General features: G+C 42.9%; 1 protein-coding gene across 11 annotated transcripts in view; it reads right to left on the bottom strand.

Moving 5' to 3' along the window:
* Positions 1-20,243, bottom strand: part of LCOR (ligand dependent nuclear receptor corepressor) — a 126,982-nt gene extending 106,739 nt beyond the window's left edge. For 4 of the 11 annotated variants that reach the window (XM_079793481.1, XM_079793476.1, XM_079793480.1 and 1 more), the window contains exon 1: positions 20,101-20,243. In XM_079793481.1, the coding sequence (XP_079649607.1) occupies positions 20,101-20,197 (97 nt within the window). In that variant the 5' untranslated portion in view covers positions 20,198-20,243. Of the gene's footprint in view, positions 1-18,991; positions 19,066-20,100 lie in introns of all 11 variants that reach the window. The other 7 variants (XM_079793482.1, XM_079793483.1, XM_079793484.1 and 4 more) reach the window with 6 other exon arrangements.
* Between the last annotated feature and the right edge of the window lie 3,367 nt (positions 20,244-23,610).

Here is a 23,610-nt window from a genome sequence, read left to right as displayed (position 1 = left end):
TACAAAATCATCATGAGATATAAAGTATAGCATAGGGAATATAGATAATAATATTATAATAACTATGTACAGTGCCAGGTGAGTATGAGATTTATTGGAGGGTCACTTCGTAAATTATATAAGTGTCTAACCACTAATATAATTTTCAATGTCATTGAAACTAATATAATATTCAATGTCAACTTAATTGTAAAATTAAAATAAAATAAATAAAAAATATGTAATAGGCTGACTGTTATTTTCAAAGAAATTTTTAATATAGTAACTCTTCAAAGCATTCTCAACGACCAGAAATTTGAGAACTGCTTCTCTAGGACATCAAAACTCAGTAAGAGAAAATTCTATAGGAATACAAAGTCAATACACAAAACAAAAATAATCAAATTAGTGCTATTCAAAGAGAAAGAGAAAGAGAAAAAGAGAGACTACCTTGAGAAATGATTTACCAAACATTAAAATGCGCTAACATTTAATGGGTAACAAATTAGTTTTTAAGAGGACCTTCCCACTCTAAGAGTCTATAAATTATGGTACTATGAATACTAGCTAGTATTCTCAGTTGAAATGCCACTGCATCACATCACAACAGAAGAACAGATTTGATATATGCTACATACCATATTCATAACAGCATATGTAAATACCATTATCATTTATTTTGCATAAATCTACTGTGATAACATTCATTAAGCTATATTGTAAAACTTGACATTATTATATGTAATGTTCACAATAATTCTGAGATAGGTACTATTACTATGTCCCATTTACAGTCAGATACTGAGTCAAACAGGTATAAAAAAAAGAATCTGGGTTTCAAATTTGGGTATTCTCCTTAGGAGAGTTGGACAAACCTTTTCTGTAAAAGTCCAGACAGTAAATATTTTAGGTGTTGCAGGCCATATACAGCCTCTGCCCCTGCCTTTTTTTAAAAACAAAACAAAACAACAACAACCTTTTACAAAAATATATATATATTTTTTAGCTCTTGGGACTTACAAAAACAGACTAGAGCCCAGCCTTTCTCAAGTAGGTTCTATGAGAGAATTAAGCATTCTTGTTTGTCATAAATTTACTTCTCTCTTATATATCTGGAATAGTATTTGTTATATATGATCTTTGGGATAGCTAACTTTCACCTGCATTCAGTAAAACAAATACCAACAGTTGCATCTTATCTGTCTCCAACAGAAAAAGCTGTGAGCTTTTTTAAAGAATTGTGTTGATGACTCACAAACACCAACAAAGAGAAGTAGAAATACAGTGTTGTTCTACACTGTGGTGGTCTTCACCAAGAATACTGATAACCTAAAAAAGTTATCTTTAAAACTTATTTTCTCAATGCTCAAAGACCAGCCACTATCATAGTCACCTTGTACAGTCTAATTATACCCTCAGGGAAAAACAAATGATTAAAACACTTTACAAGATATATCATTTCAAAACGACAGCTGTAAAGGTCACAGATTATTGAAGAGGACTCTGAACTAAAAAGCTACCCTGCCTTGTGGGGCAATGACAATCTAAGCCAAATGGAGCAAAACCAATACCTGAATGCAAAAAGGCCAGAGAACTCCTTAAGGATTTTCAACATTAACAGTCAAGCAGCTCAAGCAATATTAAACAGAATATATGGAGTACCCCAAATATCATCAGTTCATAAATCCCAAACCAATACTTTTTGCAACATAGCAGACATGTAAACAGATCATAAAGTTGTAGTATTGATATTTTCCAACTTAGATAACCATTACATTCCAGAAGGTTTCACATAAAACCCTGCCTAAGTTAAGAGCACCTCAAAATATAATTTCTAGGGCTTTTGTATCAGCACCTGCAGCCTCATAGGTTCATTTTATTTTATTTTACTTACTTTATTTTATAATATGAAAATAACCATAACTTTTAAAGCTACAGACAACCTCTATGTGTAAATGCCTTGAAATAAGCTTTTGGACCTTTGCTTGAATCCTCTCTCTCCATTTATGACTACAATAAATCAATGGGGGATAATAAAAAGGAAAGCACCATCGCATAGCAGTTTAGAACACAAATTTTGGAACCAAACTTTGTGGATATGAGTCCTAATTCTACCTTTACTAGCTATGTGACCTTGGACAAATTCCTTTTCAGTGCCTAATCTGTAAAACATGCATGATAATAATATACTTACAAGGTTTTCATGAGGATTAAATAAATTAGTATCTGAAAAATTAGATAAAACAGTTCCTGGCATAAAGCAGATATTATATACACATATTTTTTAAAAATATATTTAAAAAAATAAAATAAAATAAAAATAAAAATATATTTTATTGATTTTTTTACAGAGAGGAAGGGAGAGGGATAAAGAGAAACATCGATGAGAGAGAAACATCCATCAGCTGCCTCCTGCACACCCCCTACTGGGGATGTGCCCACAACCAAGGTACATGCCCTGAACCGGAATCGAACCTGGAGCCCTTCAGTCCACAGGCCGACGCTCTATCCACCGAGCCAAACTGGTTAGGGCTATATACACATCTTAAATAGAAAAACAGCCCTAGCCAGCTTGGCTCAGTGAATAGAGCATTGGCCTGCAGACTGAAGGGTCCCGGGTTCAATTCATGACAAGGTTGCGGGCTCCATCCCCAGTAGGAGGGATGTTTCTATTTCTCTCCCTCTTTCTTCCTCTCTGAAACCAATAAAAATATATTTTTTTAAAAAAGGAAGAAAAAGAAAACATACAAACAACATAGAAACATAAAGCTGATGAAGTGAGAACTCACACAATTAATAAACAATGTGAGCCTGACAAGGAAAGTTCTTCTCAGGGCAGCTGTCTCATATCCTTGGTTCGTAACATTCAGCAGTACTATAGTCACAATGAGTACTACTATGTGGAAAATATCCAAACTGAATTCTTTATATTCTCCAAAAAAGCTCCTCCCACAGTCTCTCCCATCTTGGGTAAAGGTAATTAACTCTGTACTTTGAATTGCTTAAACTAAAAACTATAGAGTTTTCATTTCCTTTCTCTAACTCCCCACATTAATCCCTCAGGAAATTATGTTGGATCTACCAATCCTACAGTCTTCTACCAATCTAAAATAGTCACAGTCCAAACCACTTTCCCCTTCCTCTACTTATTAGTACCCAGTTCAAGCAACCTTCATCTCTCACCTGGACTAATGCAACAGCTTCCAACTTGGTATTTGTACTAATACTCCTGCTCCTCTTACTCCCAGCCTATTCTAATCATAGCAGCCAGTTAGTTTGTTAAAACTAAGCCAGATCATCACATCACTCTCCTGCTCAAAAGCCTATTATGCTCCTGATTTTTTCACAGTAAAGTCGAAGTCCTACCTTCCCCTCAACTTTGCAGTGAACCTTAACATGCTTAAAAGAAAAAAAAAGTCTTATTTTTAAAAGAAGAAAGGTTTAACTGTCTAAAGTGCAGCTGAGTCCAGCAGGCGTGGCTCAGTGGTTGAGCATTGTTGACCTTTTTGTTGGTTGGGGCAACAATATGACCAAAATGGCTTTTGGAGAGACTGTTTCAGCCCAGTGACAGGGCTGACCCTAGTTTTTTGTTGTTGTTTTTTAAAATATTTTTATTGATTTCAGAGAGGAAGGGAGAGGGAGAGAGCAATGGAAAATCAATGATGAGAGAGAATCACTGATCGACTGCCTCCTGCACACCCCCTACTGGGGGATCGAGCCTGCAACCCGGGCATGTGCCCTTGACCGGAATCAAACCCGGGACCCTTCAGTCCACAGGCTGACGCTCAATCCACTGAGCTAAACCGGCCAGGGCTGTCTGTCGACTTTTAATGATGTGAAAATTGATCAGTGAATTCAGGATATTAAGTCAATCCCACCATGATAAAGTCACTTGTCACCTTTCTCCTAATAATTTTAGCCTGCAATAATAATCTGCCTGGATCCATAATCCACAGAGCTGTGAGTGCAAAATGGTGACTTTTCTAATATTTAATTACTTTTAAAAGAAAAAAAAAAGAATAAGCTTATGTCCAGAATAGACAAATCTATAGAGACAAAGTAAGATAGTAATTGTCTATGGCTGAAGGGGGGAAAAGAGAAGGAACAGAATAAGGAGGAGCTGCTAATGGGCATGGTTTCTCATCGGTAAACTGAATATGATACCCATTGGGGTGATAAAAATGTTCTAAAATCTGAATGGTAATGGTGGCATAACTCTGAATATAGTAAAAATTACGTAACTATTTGCTTTACCTGGGCTGTTTGCTATATGAATTATATCTCAATAAATCCACTTAAAAAAGGAATGAACCATTAATGTAACAGCACACATAAATACTATGTATAAGCAAAAGAAGCCAGACACAGAAGAGTACAAACTGTATGACTCCTTTCATATGAAATCCAGATGCAGGCAATACTAATGTATAGTGATAAAAATCAGTTATTGTGGTGGTGGGCAACTACCTGGAAAAGGACATGAATGAACTTTCTAGGAGGCTGGAAATGTTCCATATCTTGTTTTGGGTAGAGGTCACAGGGGTGCATACAGTTGTCAAAACTAAGAACAGTACACTTTAATTATATCACAACAAGAAAGGTGGTTAAAAAACACATTCCTATTTGAATTTAGGAAGAAAAGAGGGTAAGAACGAAAAGCACCTGTCAGCCTGGTTAGTGTGGGTCAGTGGTTGAGTGCCGACCTATGAACCAGGAGGTCACAGTTGGATTCCCAATCAGGGCACATGCCCGAGTTGCAGGCTCAATCCCCAGGGGTGGCTTGCAGGAGGCAGCCGATTGATGATTCTCTCTCATCACTCATGTTTCCATTTCTCTCTCCCTCTCTGAAAGCAATAAAAATTAAATAAATAAACAAATAAATAAATAAATAAGCCTGCCAAAGAATGCCTTCATGCTTCCCCAATGGAGTGATTACACAGCTGTTCATTTACAGAAATATCTGGTGCCTGAGTACACTCTGTCTTTTCTTCCCATACAACTTAATAAACTCATTCAGTGCTCCCCTTGCCTCAAATTTTCACACATATCAGTTTCCCTAATTTTAAAAAAAGTGCAAGAATATTTCAAACTGGGCCTAGTTACGCATGTTTAAGTATCACCAAGTATTGAAAAGGAAATATAAATATTTACATAAACCAGAGCTCTAAAAGGGAAACCAAAGTCTAATTTTTCTTCTTCTGTCTTCTGAAAACATATTCTGATACCCTACCTGGAAAAATCCTTTCCACCTACCACTCTTCTCCTCCACCTTCCCTTGGTTAACTCTCATTTATCCTGCACCTCTCAAATGAAAATTTCTTAGAAATTCTTCTGAATTTCTATTACTCCAATCTGCTCCCACCAAAAACACAATTACATACACAGAGAACAATGTCTCCTTTCAGAGTTCTTATTTTATTGTGTAGTTATAGGTCCCTCATGTGACTAATTTCTCTCATTAGAATCTAAATGCCATGCAAGCAGGAACAGTCTGCTATGCACATCACTGTATCCCTGCATCTAGCATAGTGCTGGGTAGCTAGCCTAAATACTCACAGAACATTTGGCTCAATTAATAAATTAAAATGCAAGTCAGCCAAACCATCTAAATAAAGATTGTCCCGAAAGCAAAGAGGTTGTTCTTGTTTGAAAAATCCATTATTATTTGACAGAGAACATTTTGGGTCTGTATTTATGAGTCACTGGGTATCTACTTCCTTGTCAACTTGGCTTTCAGAATATAGCATTGTCCTCTGAGTAATTAGTTTCTACTCTCATTCTGTCTGTTGTTCTTTTAACTAGGCACATTTACTTTTATCTTTATTCTCTGGTATTTTACTACTAGAGGCCTGGTGCAGGAATTCGTGCATGGGTGGGGTCCAGCCGGCCCGCCTCAATTGGAGCCGGTCAGTCCGGGCCAGCCAGGGGGAGGGGACACTGGAGGTTGGAAGGCTGGCCCCGCCCCGTGGTCAAACTCCCAGTCGAGGGGACATTTGCGTATTAGCCTTTTATTATATAGGATATGCTTCTCCTGTAGTTTCCAAGATATGAGATTTTTGAGAAATTAATAATGTTCACAAACTATTGCCAACACAATATTTAATGGCATTAATAGCTGTATAAACATAACTGCTTAAGGAGAGGCATTTTAGTTCAGAATGCAAACAAACTGTCATTACTACCAAAAAGCTCAAAACAGTTCTCCCAATCTTCAGTAAACAGAATGCTTATGACACAAAAAGAATGAAGTGCCAAAAAGAACAGACACAACAGGTAAGTTGGAGACAAAAAACAGCATCATGAAAGAAAGGGTCTAGCATTTTGTAGAACATGCTAAATGAAAGCAAAAACATTTATAGAAATCAACTTATACCAACTAAAGACTAGTTTAGCAAATACCTAGTAAATATAAGACCAAGCCTTTGGGCAAAATTTGAGCAATGTTCTACAATCCTTTGAAGTAGTTCAAAGAGAATGCATAATAACAATCTATGCTTTCTTGAAAAAGGTGGAAAAGGCATGAGGGTAGAAAAACCTGGATGCCTTGACTGTATCAATCACACACTGCAGGCCTCCAAAACAGTAACAAAACAAATGAACTTTCAGAATCAATTCTATAAGAATAAATTCTGAATATGTGAAAATTCATGAATCGGAAGAAAAGAATCCAGAAGTCCTTTTTCTAATAACAATTGTATCCTGCCTTTCCTCCCCCATTAAAACATTATTTTCAGCCCTAACCAGTTTGGCTCGGTGGATAGAGTGTCGGCCTGCAGACTCAAGGGTCCCAGGTTTGATTCTGGTCAAGGGCATGTACCTTGCTTGTGGGCACATACCCAGTATGGAGTGTGCAGGAGGCAGCTGATCGATGTTTCTCTCTCATCAATGTTTCTAACTCTCTATCCCTCTCCCTTCCTGTCTGTGAAAAATCAATAAAATATTTTTAAAAACATTATTTTCACCACTGGCAACCCTACCTAATAAAATAGTAATATGCAAATTGACTGCACCTTCGCTACGCCCAAGCCACGCCCACCAGCCAATCAGGGTGAGTATGCAAATTACCCAACAAAGATGGCGGTTGATTTGCATACGCTGAGGGAGGGAGGAGTGAAGACTGAAGACAACTTAGAAGGAAGACGGAGGAAAAGCGGAAAGCAAGATGGCTGCCAGAGGGAAAGCCCGGGTGGGGCGGAGCGGGGCGGAGCGAAGCGGGTGGCAGTGGTGCGGGTGCAGGCACGGCGGCCGCAACAGCGGCGGCAGCGGCAGCGCATGCGGCCGCAGCGGCCGCTTGCAGGATTTTTCCTGCAAATGGGCTATTAGTCTATATATATAAAAGGCTAATATGCAAAGTGTCCCTTTGGGAGTTCAACTGGGAGACCAGGAGTTTGATCGTGTGCTATGATGTGTGCTGACCACCAAGGGGCAGCGTGGAACAAAGGAAGGCCCCAGCTGGTGGCCGGCAGCCAGGTAAGGAAGGCCCCGGCCAGCAGCTGGAAGGCCCCAATAGGCCCTGATCGCCAGCCAAGCCTAGGGACCCTACCCGTGCACGAATTTCGTACACTGGGCCTCTAGTGTATCATGATCTTCACTGCAGGAAGTCAATTCAAGATCATATACAGGAATGACCTTAAAAATAAGAAGCTCGACCTCACTCATAGGAAATGCTAATAAAAACCATGTTGAGCCCAGCTAGTATAACAGCTCAGTTGGTTGAGTGTTGTCCCATATATCAAAAGGTCACTGGTTCGATTCTCAGTCAGGGCACATGCCCAAGTTGTGGGCTTGATCCCTAATAGGGGTGTGCAGGAGGCAGCAAATAGAGATGTTGATAAATCAATGTTTCCATCTCTCTCTCTTTAAAATCAATAAAGACATATTTTAAAAAATTAATTTATGTACAATATTATTCATGGCAACACAATTAGTGATAGTGGAAAGTGAAAACAACTCAGATATTCAATAACCACCTAGCTAAATATATTATTCCATCCACACAACGGAATGCAATGCAACTGTGAAAAACTGAGAATGTCCTCTACATACTGATATGGAAAGATAGCTAAGGTATATTAAGTGAAAAATGCAAGGTAAAGAACAAGGTTATTTCTATGTATTATTCTATGTATGAAATGAAGGAAAAAGTAAATATTAACATTTGCTTTTATTTTCATAAAGAAACACTGAAAGAATACTATCTAATATAAGAGTAATATGCAAATTAACCATCACTCTGCTACGCCCACAAGCCACGCCCACAAGCCAATCAGAAGCAAGTATGCAAATTAACCCAACCAAGATGGCTGCAGCCACGGAGCGAGCAGGAGGCTTGGGTTTCCCTGGCAATGAAGGAAGCCAAGCTTCGGCAGCCCTGGCCTGCCTTGGCCTCTGCTCGAGGATACAAAGTTTCAATTATAGGAGATAAATAAATCCCAACAAAAATGGCGGCAGCCACGGAGCTGGAGAGAGCAGGAGGCTTGAGTTGCCCCTGGTGATGTAGGAAGCCAAGCTTCGGCAGCCCTGGCCTGCCTTGGCCTCTGCTCGAGGCTACAAAGTTTCAATTATAGAAGATAAATAAATCCCAACAAAAATGGCTGCGGCCACTGAGCAAGTAGGAGGCTTGGCTCCGCTCAAGGCTACGAAGTTTCAATTATAGAAAATAAATAAATCCCAGATACCAGGGCCACTTGGGTCGCCAGGGGGAGCGTGGCCGGCCTGCAAACCACCACAGGCCGCCCCACGCCCCAAGGGAACCCCTACCCTGATCCGGGACACCCTTCAGGGCAAACCAGCTGGCCCCCACCCATGCACCATGCCTCTATCCTATCTAATCTAATAAAAGAGTAATATGCAAATTGACCATCACTCCAACACATAAGATGCTGCCCCAATGTGGTCAAAGATGGCTGCACCCATGTGGACACAAGATGGCCGCCACAAGATGGCCAGCAGGGGAGGGCAGTTGGGAGGGACCAGGCCTGCAAAGGAGGGCAGTTGTGGGCAATCAGGCCAGCAGGGGAGGGCAGTTGGGGGTGATCAAGCCTGCAGGGGAGGGCAGTTAGGGGTGACCAGGCCGGCAGAGGAGGGAAGTTGGGGGCGACTGGGCCTGCAGGGAAGGACAGTTGGGGGGGACCCAGGCCTGCAGGGGAGAGCAGTTGGGGGGGACCAGGCCTGCAGGGGAGAGCAGTTGGGGGGGACCAGGCCTGCAGGGGAGGGCAGTTAGGGGTGACCAGGCCTGCAGGAGAGGGCCGTTAGGGGTGACCAGGCCTGCAGGAGAGGATACTTAGGGACAAACAGGCTGTCAGGGGAGCAGTTAGGTATCAATCAGGCTGACAGGGGAGTAGTTAGGGGGTGATCAGGCTGGCAGGCAGAAGCGGTTAGGGGCAATCAGGAAGGCAGGCAGGTTAGCAGTTGGGAGCCAGCAGTCCTGGATTGTGAGAGGGATTCCGACTGCCCATTTATCGGGCCTAAACGGGCAGTCGGACATCCCTCGAGGGGTCCCAGATTGGAGAGGGTGCAGGGTGGGCTAAGAGACACCCCCCACCCCCCATGCATGAATTTCGTGCACCGGGCCTCTAGTCCATAATAAAAGTGGTTACAGGATGGAAAGTAAAACTAGAGCAGAAGGGGCAAGGGTGGAAGCAAGACTTCTCATTGTATACTTAAATATAATTTTGTTTTATTTTATTTTTTAGATTAATTTTGAGTTTTAAACTGAAAAACTACTACTAAATTTTTTTTAAAAGGCACTACTATCGCCCGGCTAGTGTGGCTTGGGGTTGAACATCAACCTATGAACCAGGAGGTCACAGTTTGATTCCTGATCAGTCCACATTCCCAGGTTGTGGGCTTGATCTCCAGTGTGGGGAGTGCAGGAGGCAACCAATCAATGATTCTCTCTCATCATTGATGTTTCTATCTCTCTTTCCCTCTCCCTTCCTCTCTGAATAATCTTTATTTTTTAAAAGTAATAAAAACAAAAAATAAAATACTATAAAAATATTTATAATGAGAACTGTATTGCTTTTATCATTACTAATTCAAGATATGACATTTTCTTTATTGTTCCTATTTCACTCTAGTGAAAATGGGAGGGTATATGTATTTTAAAGTGCTTGCATAGTTCCCCAAAACTATTTTCCAATAAATTCTTAAGCTCCTTAAAAACAAAATTTCCTCTACTACAAAGATTTTGAGTAAGAATTATAGTGCTTATAGAAAATATCCACTTCCTATAAATTAGAAACTAGAAGAATATTCGTAAGATCACATTTTTTCAAAGTTTAACCAAACCTTGTAGGTATATTAACTGACTCAGTTTGCAGAAAATGAGTAAGAACCCAGAAATACTGTTCAAGCTACTCTTATTTTTGGTTAGTCTCACCAAAATACTAATTTTTCCCATCTCAGTAACCAATTGCCCTAGACATATTTTTCTTTTATATTCAGGCTGCTGGAATACATTTACTCTGGGTGTTTCACTTTAATTATTTTTACCACTGATTCTCACATGGCACTGTGCTATTTGGCAGTCAAACACATCTATACTAATAAAAGGGTAACATGCTAATTAGACCAGGTCAACCAGCCATCTTCCGGCCATCTTCTATGCAGGGGAGGGCAGTTGGGGGGACCCAGGCCTGCAGGGGAGGGCAGTTAGAGGTGACTAGGCCTGCAGGGGAGGGCAGTTGGGAGAAATCAGGCCTGCAGGGGAGGGCAGATGGGGGTGACCAGGCCAGCAGGGGAGAGCAGTTAGGGGCGACCAGGCTGGCAGGGGAGGGCAGTTAGGGGCGACCAGGCCTGCATGGGAGGGCAGTTGGGGGGGACCAGGCCTGCAGGAGAGGGCAGTTGGGGGCAATCGGGCCAGCAGGGGAGCAGTTAGGTGTCGATCAGGCTGGCAGGGGAGTGGTTAGTGGGTGATCAGGCTGGCAGGCAGAAGCGGGTAGGGGTAATCAGGCAGGCAGGCAGGCAGGCAGGCGAGCGGTTGGGAGCCAGCAGTACTGGATTGTGAGAGGGATGTCCCAGATTGGAGAGGGTGCAGGCTGGGCTGAGGGACAAACACACCCCCTGTGCATAAATTTCGTGCACCGGACCTCTAGTCAATCATAAAATATCATGTCAAATTATTACGGCTAGGGGAAAATTTTAACCAAATAGTATATATAGGGTGGAGTAAAAGTAGATTTACAGTTGTTCATATGAAAAATAATACAATAATTAATAACTAATAATACAAGAGTAAATTGTGTTTCACATAGTCACAACTATAAGCCTAGTTTTGCCCCATACTGTATTTTTAAATGCCAAACCCATAAATTCCAAAGTCATTCCAAATCCCTACAAAATCTATTTAAAATGCAAAAGATATTTATTGGGAAATTTTATGGTCAGGACTTTATTTTAAGAGGATGGACGGATAAAAAAATAAATTTTATATGTACCGCATATGGTCTATATTAGTTTCCTAGAACTGTTGTAACGTATTACCACTAACTAGGTGGCTTAAAACAACAGAAATGTATTTGCTCGCAGTTCTGGATATTAGAAAGCAGAAATCAAGGCATTGGCAAGGCCATGCTCCCTCTAAAGCAGGGGTGGGGAACATGCAACCGCAGGCCACAAAAGGCCTGCAAAATCATTTGGTCGGCCCTGCCAAGGCATTAGGGGTGAGTAAATTAAATGTTTGACCAAATATAGCAGGCTAACTTTTTAAAATTATTTATTTATTTCAGAGAGGAAGAGAAAGGGAGAGAGAGAGATAGAAACATCAGTGATGAGAGAGAATCATTGATTGGCTGCCTCCTGCATGCCCCACACTGGAGATCGAGCCAGCAACCTGGGAATGTGTCCTAACCAGGAATCCAAACCGTGACCTCCTGGTTCACAGGTCAACACTCAACCACTGAGCCACGCCGGCCCGGCCAGGTTAATTTTTAAGTTGATAATTTTGTATGGCCCCCGAATGATGTTATAAATATCCAAAAGGCCCTTGGCAGAAAACAGGTTCCCCACCTCTGCTCTAAAGGCTCTAAGGAAGTATCCTTCCTTGCTTCTTTGTAGCTTCTGGTGATTGTTAGCAATTCTTGGCATTCCTTGGCTTGTGGCAGTGTATCTCCAATCCCTGCCTCTCTCTTCACATAGCTGTCTTCCCTGTCTGTATTCAAATTTCCCTCTTCCTATAAGGACACCAGTTATTGGGTTAGGACCCCATATCTAGTATGGAGCTCATTTTAACTTCATTACAACTGCAAAGACCCTATTTCCAAATAAAGCTACCACAGATACCTGGGGTTAGGACTTCAGCATATCTTTTGGAGGGATATAATACAACTGATAACCTGGTCCAAATCAGTCAATTTCTTCATATGTGGAATATTTATAAATTTTGCCTAACCAGCATCCATCTCCCTTTCTTAGATAACAGCATCCAATTTTCTTTTCAAGAATTAATCTGCCCTTCCTTAAAGTCTCTCTCCAAAACCAAGTACCTGCCCCCAGGTTGGGTCAGAGAATCACCCTCCACAGGCCTTAGGGACTGGTTCAGGGATAGGCCACATGACCCAAGCCTGGCCAATGAGTCCTTCCATACACCCAATTTGGCTGGTTCTACTACAAGAAAGAGAGACATGTGGATTTTAAGAATCACATAAATCTAGATAGAGCTGCCACTGATCATCTTACCATCATATCTGCCGAAGAAGGAAACCAAAAGGTGAAAGGAATGTTTAAAGGTGAAGATAAGACATTCCTGATGACACAAGTCAAACTTCTAAATACAGTCATGTCAGAACCTAGCGTTAGCTTTTTCCTCTGTGAACTTCCCAGTTCATAAACCTACAAAATGATCTTTTTGAATTAACTTAATTTGAATTGCGTTTCTGAAGAGTCCTGATAAATAAAGGCAGAATATTGCAATGTGCCATGATTAAAAACAGGGCCTCATTTTCTTTCCCAGTTATTTTCCTCAAACTTGGCAGAGACATGAAGCTATAGTAGAAAAAGAATAGTTTGTATTCATATACATTCTCTTACCATCAGGCCATCTGCCATGAAAGGTTTTAGAATCTAAACTTTCAAATTCATTTATGCTTGTTCAAGTATGACTCTGTGAGCTCCTGATAGCAAAATATGAACAATACCAGGAACTCTCAGAGTTATAAAAACCTAAGTACCAATACCTAAAAACAAAGCATTCATAAAATATTTTTCTCCTCAGTTACATGCCATATCACCACCATCCCTAAAGCAATGACAGTACTAGGTCAACATCACTACACAGTGTCTGGAATGGTGACAAAGTCACACTGAAATTTCCATATCAAGAACATTCACAACAATCTTGCCCTTTAATATGGCTATCATTGTTCACGGTTCATTTGTTTCTACTTCAAGCAAACTTTGTCACACACATAGTATGCCAATAAATGTCCCTGAGTTTCTGAAAAGAACACAAATTTTATACTCACATACAATGGAAGCACTCTTCCTTCACCTACTGCCCACCTTCAACTTTTAACCATTTGTCTCTGGAAAATTCCTAGTCCATTCCTATTGCTTTTAATGGTACGTCAGAAACCTCAAGTTAATACACATATTCTGAATTAAAAGAAAAGATTACATTTTGAGGTGAAACAAGACAAAATAATGTTTTACCTGTTGAAGGTTAGGTTTCACTTGTGTCTCCATAAAATTCATGTGCATAGAAAATGAGTTCTCAGTACTTCTAATATAGTGATTCTCAAAGAGGTAACTTGCCCCACCAACCTCCCTTAAAAAAAAAATCACTATGTTAAAACCATTAAGGATACCACAAATTGTGACCAAAATGCCTACATTCCCTCTTTCTTACACTAATTTCGATTTTATTTTTATTTTGCTTAAGCAACTTGAGTCACACTATAAATAGAACACTGTCTCTTAATTTCAGTCACTTGTTTAGTCTGTAATATTTCAAAGTACTGTTTTCTACCTTTCCACAAATACTGAGCATCCATTGTGTGCCAGTACTAAAAAATAAAAAAAATAAAAACATGAAATACTTAAAAATAAAAAAACATGACATGAGCATTGACTTCAAGTGTCTTGCAAACTAGGAGGGGTAGAACTGGAGAAACAAAGGGAAGAAGGTAAATAAAGTAGTATAATAATACTTGCACACTAGAAAAAGAGAGTCCTATATTTTGTGGTTAGAGGACTTGAAGGATTCAAGAGTGAGAAATGGGCAGGATATAGAGAGCTGAGACTGAAGAAGTTGACTGGGCTCAAATATCTTGGAGGGTTTTGCATGTTGATTAAAGTAACTTTGTTCTACATGAGAGTGTTTTTCAAACTTCAGTGTATACAAGAATCACCTGAGATCTCTGTTTAAAATACAGATTCCCATGCCCCACCTAAGAAGATTCTAATTCAGCAGATCTGGGGTAGGACCCACATTTTCAATTTTTACAAACATCTCAGTGGTTTTGTTCAACCAGTCAATATTTGAAAAAATGTTTTAGAGGAAAATATTTTCCTCAAGTTTTCCAAGTAGTCCTAGAGATGAAAAGGAGAATGTTGGAAAAATATTTCCTTTCAATTGCCTCAATTTCCACTGTTCTATAGGTGACAAGATCATCAGCTGAGAGAGAAGTAGGAGTACACAGGGGCTAAAAGAGAGCCATTGTGATAAACTGCAGGAACTGAGCAAGAATACACAAAAGAACTCCCAGTGCTGAGACTCCAGTTTAGGCTGAACACCATAAATTGATAGTAGCATCAATCCACACAGTTATTTTTCTATCTATACATTAAAATAATACCCACTTAGACCCCAACTGAGTGGCTCAGTTGGTTGGAGTGTCATCCCGTACATGAAAAAAGATTGCAGGTTTGATTCCCAGTCAGAGCACATACCTAGATGCTCAGTAAATATTTGTGGGTTCGATTCCCAGTCTGGGCATATATGGGAGGCAACCAATTGATGTTTCTCTCTTACACTGCTATCTCTCTCTCTCTCTCGTCAATATCATCCTCAGGTGAGGATTAACAAAACAATAAAATAAAATAATGCCCACCTAGTACAATTATTATGAAGATTTAATTACACGTTTAATGCAAGAAGTGCATTGAAAAGTATAAGAGAAGGGTTCAACAACAGACTAGATGAAACAGAAGAAAGGATAAGTCAGTAAAATATGATTTGTCTAACCACCTGAAACTAATTCTATATAATGAAAGGCTAATATGCAAATCGACCAAACAGCAGAACCACCAGTCACTATGATATGCACTAACAACCAAGGGGCGGATGCTCAACACAGGAGCTGTGCCCTGGTAATCAGTATGCTCCCACAAGGGAGCGCTGCTCAGCCAGAAGCTGGGCTCACGACTGGCAAGCGCCGAGGTAGTGGCGTCCAGAGCCTCTCCCGCTTCCACAGCAGCACTAAGGATGTCCAACTGCTGGCTTAGGGGGGAATGGGCCTAAACCGGCAGTCAGACATCCCTCTCACAATCCGGGATGCGGCATGCACCAGTGACCATACTTTTCATATAGGTGAAAGGCATCTTGCTGTTGTATGGGCAGCTACATTTTTTTGCCAATTATAAAAAGTAGTACATAACATGATCCTTCTGAGGCAGTAGTGCCATTTTCCCCATCTTATGGGTGGAAAAACTGAAGCAGAGATAAGTTAAGTAATTGGCTTTGTCGCACAGTTGTAAGTGTCAGAATCAGGGCTGACCACAAAATGTACAAGCCAGAGTCCATGCATATCATCGCTGCATCATCCTGTTTTTTCAGTCAGAGTAGGTTTTAATTTTTAAATCTAAGAGACTGTTCTCAATATATAGGGGAGAGCCCCTAGGCCTGGCGGGCGATCAGGGCCATCTTTGGGCAGGGCGATCGGCTACCCCCACCCGCCCTGGCTGGTGGCTTGGCACTGCCCCAGCACAGCCTGCTCGCCCCCCCCCCCCCCCGCCCCATTGCCACCACTGGTCGCCTCCTGGGGGCGGGAGCTGCCCCCAACTCATTTTTCATGACAGGAATGCCTTTTCCATATTCATCAAAATGAAGCAAAAATCTGCCACATTCTTCATGAAGTCTTCCTTCATCATCTTGAGAGACTTCTTTCATTTCTAAATACCCCAACCACTCGCCTGCACCATGGGAAGGCACATTTTGCCTTGTACTGTAAGTGAACACACTATATTTTCTCTAAGGACTAAAAGGTTCCTGAAGGTTGGGGCAGCTTCCCCAATATCTTTGCTTGCCCATAGTGCCTGGTACAAAGCAGATGCTTAATAAATATTTAACTGAAGTACTTACCTAATTGCCTTTCATTCCTAAAAATAGCACTACTAAACAACTAAGTGATTAGGCAAGTACTCAGAAATGGCAAGTCCCCATAGACACTGAACACCTAATCCTCACTCTGTAAAAAAATTTCAGGTCATACTATGTAGTCCATAAGACTTAAAAAAAAATTTTTTTAAATAGTATTATTCAGATGCTGCCTAGAATTGCTCCAGCTACAAGCATATCTGAGGAAATTAGGCCAATCTGAAATAATAATGCTGTGTAAGTCAAAGAGATTTATCTTGCTATCCTTCAGCCAAGCTAGAACCAAGCTGAAATCACAACTTTTCCCTATATTGGGAAGAGCTTCTTAAGAATACAGCAAGGATGAGGAGCAGCCAAGCAATAGGTCACATCACACCAGGCAGCGTAGAGAACCTCAATCTTCCTGGAATCTGAACTGACTTTCCAGAGGATGCCTCAATAAACACCAGGTGACCAAATATTCATCTTGATCATAATCACTACATGAACCTGCTAACTCCAATGCAACTAAAACCTCATAATTAATGGAGACACCAACACTTCCACCTCCACAATACAGACGTGCCCACCTCCCCCTAACCCCCACAAAAAAAAATTAGATTTTGGAAAAAGAATTCATTTTTAATCCTAAGACTGCTATAATTTAAATATAGAAACCAAATGACCCCAAAGTATTAAGATAATCATTCAGTCAACAGAATCAAATAGAATGTTAACTGCTCAGAACCAACCCCACTAAAATAAAAGAGAAATTATTACATCTGCTAGTGACAAACAACATACATAATTATCTTTTGGACTGTACAAAAGGCTCACTGCCAGACCTCTTAAATACAGAAAGTTAACACTACAATTGATTTCCTTATAACTTTCCCCTTAAATTACATACAGGGTGGGACAAAAGTAGGTTTATAGTTGTTCGTATGGAAAATAATACAATAATTAATAAATAAAAGTACAAGAATAAACTCTGCATTTTACATACTCACAATTGGAAATCTACTTTTGCCACACCCTGCATAATAAAAGAGAAAATATGAGGCCCAAATGATTTTAATTGGGATACTATCAACTACATATTACTGTTCAGATTAAAATACTGCTCTGCACTCTGGACTCTAAATATCGCCTGAACTTTACTACCTCGAAAGTGGAAATTTGGGAGTCAAAAGTATGTTTTAAGAAAATTGATCACCAGATTAATATCCTCCTTCAAAAAATGAATCTAAAATTTGATAATCAATTCAGATATTTACAGAAGGATTTATTAGTCAAGTTTTTAAAGAGCCTTGTAAAGCAGCAGTAACTAATCACTAACACTAGCAATGACTGACAAAAAGGGGGCCTGAGGCAGAAGGTTAGGATTCAAAGCAAACAATTAAAATAAGATAACTCACTGAAACCATCTAAAGTTAACAGTAACTTAAGAAATCCTTAGAATTATAGTCATCAGTTTCAAAATCTTTTAAAAACAAAAAAGCCCTACTTTAAAAAAATCACTAAAAAAGTGAAGCAAATACAAAAACTAAAAATTTTTCACAATAATTTCAGGATTTTGTATTAACTCACAATTCAGAAAACTCATTAATACGTCTCAAAACCTTCTAAATGCCTTTTGTAAGCTAAGCTATATGATGGTTACAACAAATATATAATTCAAAAAGTGTTTAAAGCAGACATAACATTTTAGCAAGTGTTAAGATAGGTTTGAAAGAATAAAACAAGCAGAGACAGAGCAGAGTAAATGAAAACTGATAAACCAAAGGCTGATTCCTGGAGGGCAGAGCTGGACTTGGAATGACAGGAGGGAAATTTTTAAAATACATTCATACGACAAATTATACCAAAACCCTGATTCATGCCTTTGTTATTGACACAGGCATATGTTTTAAAAGGTACTTTTAACCTTTGGACAACCAAAGTGATATCAGATACCTTAAAGCACTGCTTCTATTAACAATGTTTCATGTTCCAGTCCAAACCTTTTAACAAAATTCACATCCATTTTCATAATGAAACACTACAGAAATGGAAAGGCTTACATCCTCTAAGTCAAGGTTGCCTTATTTTTTTTTTTTTACTTGTTTAAAGTTTCAGTTTTGCTTTATAATCTATTCTAGAACCCATCCCTTGTGGGACATTGTCAAAGGGCAGACCCTCCTGTCAAGCCAGAAAGCTCACACACAAAGACCCCGAGCGGACCCAGTGCAGTAATTCTTCCAAACTGAGCCTCTCCGACACCCCCTCCCCCCCCCCCCACAGATATGTCTATTAAATCAGTGTCTGTTCTCCCCCGCACACAACAAAGAGAACTTCTCACCGCATGAAATTGCCGCTGAATGGACACCAGAAAGCAGGATTTGCATAATTCCTCCAACGAAACCCAGTCGGGAAGGAGGGGATGAGGGGGCCCCAGCGAACGCACAGAGAATCTCCCGGATTCTGTCGGGGGAGACCTGGCTCCTAAGAGTGCTCCCCACGGGTGGGGTGGGGGCTGGAATCGGGGGCCTCCCCGAGGACTGGGCGTGGGGGACGGCGGAGGACGACGAGAGCGCATTTCCCCCCGCGCAGCAGCGGCACCGCCGAGGCCCAGATGGGGAAACCACAATACTGGGGGACGGGAGAGCCCGACCCAGGGATGGACCGGGGCGCGGGGGCGGCGGGCGGAGCGGAGACACCACGCGGGCCACTTACTTTTTGGAGGGGGGTTAAATATATGAGTTAAGCCCTTATGGTCCCGCCGGCCGCCGCACAGAGGGAAACGGGACCTTGGGAGAGAAAAACAGACAAAAAACACAGAGTGTGAGAGGCGCAGCTCGGCCGTGCGGCCCCTCCCGGGGCGGCCCCGTCCACGCTCCCTCCGACCCCGCGGGGAGAATGCCACCCCGGGCGGCCCGAGGTCCGGGAGGCGGGGGGGGGGGGGGGGAGGGGTGGAGGACGAGGCTCTCGGCGAGGCGGCGGCTCCGGCAAATCCCCCGGGGAGGGGACAAGAGCGACTAGTCTTCTCGGTCGGACCCGGTCCCACCCCCCACCCCCCCCGCAAACCCCCGTCCTCCCCGCCGTGCACACACCGAACACAAATACACACACACACCGACCCGAGCGTCGAGGATGAACGCCCCGGCCGCCGCCGCCGCCCGCTGAGGAAGTGCAGCCGCTGCCCCCCGCGGCCATGACACCCCACTTGGCTCGGTCAGGCGGACCCCGGGCCTGTGACAGCTCCGGCTCCCTCCGCCCCCATCTCCACCTCACGCCTCGCACACGCCCGAGCGCCCGCCAGCCCGCCGCGCGTGCCCGTGGGGCCGGGGGCGCGCGCCGCTGGTGCGCGTGGGGGAGGGGCGGCGCGGGACGGGGAAGGCGCCCACGAGAACGGAGGAGGGGGCCGAGCTGGGGCCCAGCATGTCTTCCCCCCCACCCCACCCCACCCCCCGGCCCGGCCCGGTCCGGCCCCGCGCTGGGCTCGGCGGGACGCGCGGCGGCGACCCCCGTCAAGTGTCAGCACTGCGGGGCGAGTCTCCACAATAAGGGGCCGGCGGCGCCGGGCCGCCCCGCGAGGAAGGGAGCGCGGCGAGCTCTGCCGCCCGAGAACCCGCCCCGCGGAGGGTGCGCGCTCCGGCCCGAGCCCGGGGAGCCCGCCCGGAGGTCGCGCGCCCGCACTCCGGGGGGTGGGGGAGGGGGGACGCCCGAGCCAAAGAGGGCGGGCGGGCCGGAGCAGCAAATGCCTGCCCCGGCTCCCTCCCACGTCCGGGGCGGCCGGCGGCCGGGCGGCCCGAGGGCCCGGGGCGGCCGGAGGAGGCGCTCACCTACACAGTGGATGAGCTTGTGGCGCCAGGAGTCCAGTTCTTGCCGAAAGCCGCGTTTCTCAACGGAGCATTGCTGCCGCCTACACACCCTCGCCATCTTCTGCCGCCCGCCCGGCCCAGCCTCCGCCGCGGCCCCGCGCACGCCCAGCCGCGTAGCCCGGGGCCGCGCACGCACCCGCGGCCCGGGCGTCGCGCCTCCCGCCGGGGGCGGCGCGGGGGCAGGGCCGGCCTCACCTCGCCGTGGCCCCGGCGTGGCCCGGGAGACGACCTGGGTGCACACCCGCCCGCCCGGCGCGCGCGCGCGGCCGCCCGGGCTGCCGTTCCCGCGGTCCTTGGCCGTGGCCGCCGCCGCCGCCTCCGGCAGTCCAGCCAGGCACCGTCCTGCAGCCCCCGCGACCCCGCGCCGCCGCCGCACGGTCCTCCGCGGCCACCGCTGCCCCTTCCCGCCCCGCCCCGAGGCTTTGGGGGTCTCAGACCGGCCCCATCGATCGCTCCCAGCCTGCCCACGGCCAGGCACCAACTGTTGCAAGTTCCGTGTAACCGGTTCTCTGAACTTCTCGGTGGAAAACTGCTCCTCCCATGAGCCTGTGTAAGAAGCAAAATTCAGAGTATATACCCGATGCCCGTGGAGGCCCTGAGCCCTGACGTTTTAAAAGATAAAAGGATACATTTTATTAAGTCTTTGGGAGGCTTACACAACATTCGTAAGTCCGGTAAAAAAAAATTGAAATCAAGCGTTTTAATTTAAATTAAAAAATCAAGAGGTTTCTACTAGCAAGCCTGATCATAGGTAAAATTCTCAGGTTGACAGATTAAGAACCCCTTCTGTGTTGGGTGGAAAGCGATTTAAGAAAATTGTGCTGAAAGTGAGAATGGCACGTGAAAAGAAGGCTTAATTAGCAATACTGAAAGCCGAGTACTGGAAAACACTCAATTCCGTCTTTCAGGAAAGACTGGAAAAGAGGTATTTTCGAAGGGGGGTTTTCAGGTGGAAACCTGGAAATAGTTAAATAATCCTGGGTAGGGCACTAGCTATTCCCTGCAAACATAATGCTGGCCTTAATTACTTGACTGTTAACTTGAAAGTGAAAAGAGAAGAATGAAAGGGGGAAAGGAAGAAAGGGGGGTAGGGAGGAGGAACAACGCAAAATAGATCCCTCTTTAACAATAGGCCCAGGACCCTGGAATGCCGGCTCTTCCTCGCCTTTGGGGTTTAAGATTAAAGACGGGGCATTCCTGCCTTTAGATATGTAAATTTAAATTCGAAGACTTAATTTTAATTATTGTAGTAGGTAAAACAAATTAAGTACTTGGCATCAGGGATCCCATTGGTGTATTGATTTATGTCTCTTCAAGGGTTTTGGTCTTGATTCTCCGAACCAGGAACTTGTGGAATGGGATGTCTGTCCATAAAGAGAGTGGGCCTCTTGGGTTGGAGTGGTTTGAGATGTATGAATAGAAAAGCACTTTCTGGTCCCCAAATATCAAAAACCAATTACTTTTCCCCAGTTCATAGAATTCCACAATACTTCACTAACTTATGAGTACTGTCAAATGAACAAGCTATTATTAAGTCGTGAAGTATTGAATTTCTGTGTACATACAACTGTCCTAAGTGGTGAGGGGAGAGCACAAATAGGAGATAAAAGATTGAAACTTCCTTTCTTCACCGCTAGGTGGTAGGTTTGCGTCTTTTGTAGCTTTTAACCAAGTTTCTATGGTTTTTGGAGGAAGTTCTGTTTCACAAAGTTTGAAATAAATGAACAACATGTAACTATCAAATAAATTAATAATGAATGTATTTTCCAATGACCCCATATATTTTGTTTAAAAGTAATCAAATCAATGGTAATACTTCCAACATAATCTCTTAGTCTCACAGAGATTAAGAGGATTTTAGTGCCCTAGCCGGTTTGGCTCAGTAGATAGAGCCACGGCCTGTGGACCAGAGTCCCAGGAGGGCATGTACCTCGGTTACAGGCTCCTCCCCCACTGGGGCCGGGTGGGGGCTCCTGCAGGAGGCAACCAATGGATGTGTTTCTCTCACATCAATATTTCTCTCTGTCTTTCCCTCTCTCTTCCACTCTCTCTAAAAATCAATGGGAAAATATCCTTGGGTGAGCATGGACCTATGAACCAGGAGGTTCACGGTTCGATTCCTGGCCAGGGCACATGCCCAGGTTTCAGGCTCGATCCTCAGTGTGGGGCATGCAGGAGGCAGCCAATCAATGATTCTCTGTCATCATTGATGTTTCTATCTCTCTCCCTCTGTCTGAAATCAATAAAAATACAATAAAATGAAATTTAAAAAAAGAAAGAAAGAAAGCTTAAAGTTGAAATGTATTAATTAGAAAAATATTAAATATATATGTTAACAGTTTCAAGAGGATGTAGGGATATTTTTTATTTTTAAAAAGTATTTTTTCCATAGCCCTTGATATCATATTCTGTGCTAATCTATATTTACCTGAACAAATGGTATTTTGTTCATCTGATTTTCAGGAAAAAACAAACAGGCAGTTCACTTTTATCTTTGTTAGGAGACTATAAGGGGGGTGGGGGTGAGGGAGAGAATCACTAGAAAGGAGTTATTTATAAGTAGGCAGCAAACGAAGGATGTTTCCATGGAAAATGTATTTTCATTTTGAAACCTGAAAAGGTATAAAATGCATCTGAGTTAGGGAAAATGAAAGTGTTTAAAACCAAAGGAAGTCCTTAAGAAAAATTTTAATAAGTAAAAGAAAGTTTGGTAAAATCACAGAAAGTACTTATACTATATCTTTGCTGAGCTTTAGCAAAATGGGCATTGCACAGTTTTATCTGATTTGCCCATCTAACAAAACCGACTGAGCAACCACCCAAACTTGTTTTCATTTAATCTTTTAAAAGATTGGTTATTCAGAGTCTACTATGTGCCAGCTACACAAACAAATGGGTGACTGGTTCTGGTCAATGAACTAATTGTGAGCAGAAGTGATACCTAAGATTCCAAGACTAAGTAATTTTCAAGGGTCTGAAGATGCAGGTGCAGAGTCATTGGAGATTTAGATCAAGGTTGGAAGCAGAGCAGATAGAGCTGGGCACAGAATTCACATTTGCTCATTCTTTGTGCAATGGTCTTCCAACGCTGGCCTTTAGGAGTATTAAATATTATATGATACTAGGTTATCATAAAGAGTGGTTTCATCATTGTGAGTGAATCTTTTTTTAAAAATATATTTTATTAATTTTTTACAGAGAGGAAGGGAGAGGAAGAGAGAGTTAGAAACATCGATGAGAGAGAAACATCAATAAGCTGCCTCCTGCACACCCCCTACTGGGGATGTGCCCGCAACCAAGGTACATGCCCTTGACCAGAATCGAACCTGGGACCCTTGAGTCCACAGGCCGACGCTCTATCCACTGAGCCAAACCGGTTAGGGCGATTGTGAGTGAATCTTAATTATGTTCCTTGTAGATAACATAGTAACTATTACTGTAAAAAATAATACAGACATCTTAAGTACCTAT

This window comes from Cnephaeus nilssonii (genome assembly GCF_951640355.1).
Source record: "Cnephaeus nilssonii genome assembly, chromosome: 16".
Taxonomy (NCBI): domain Eukaryota; kingdom Metazoa; phylum Chordata; class Mammalia; order Chiroptera; family Vespertilionidae; genus Cnephaeus; species Cnephaeus nilssonii.
Note: the sequence above shows the minus strand (reverse complement) of the source record. Positions and strands in the feature narration are given on the sequence as shown.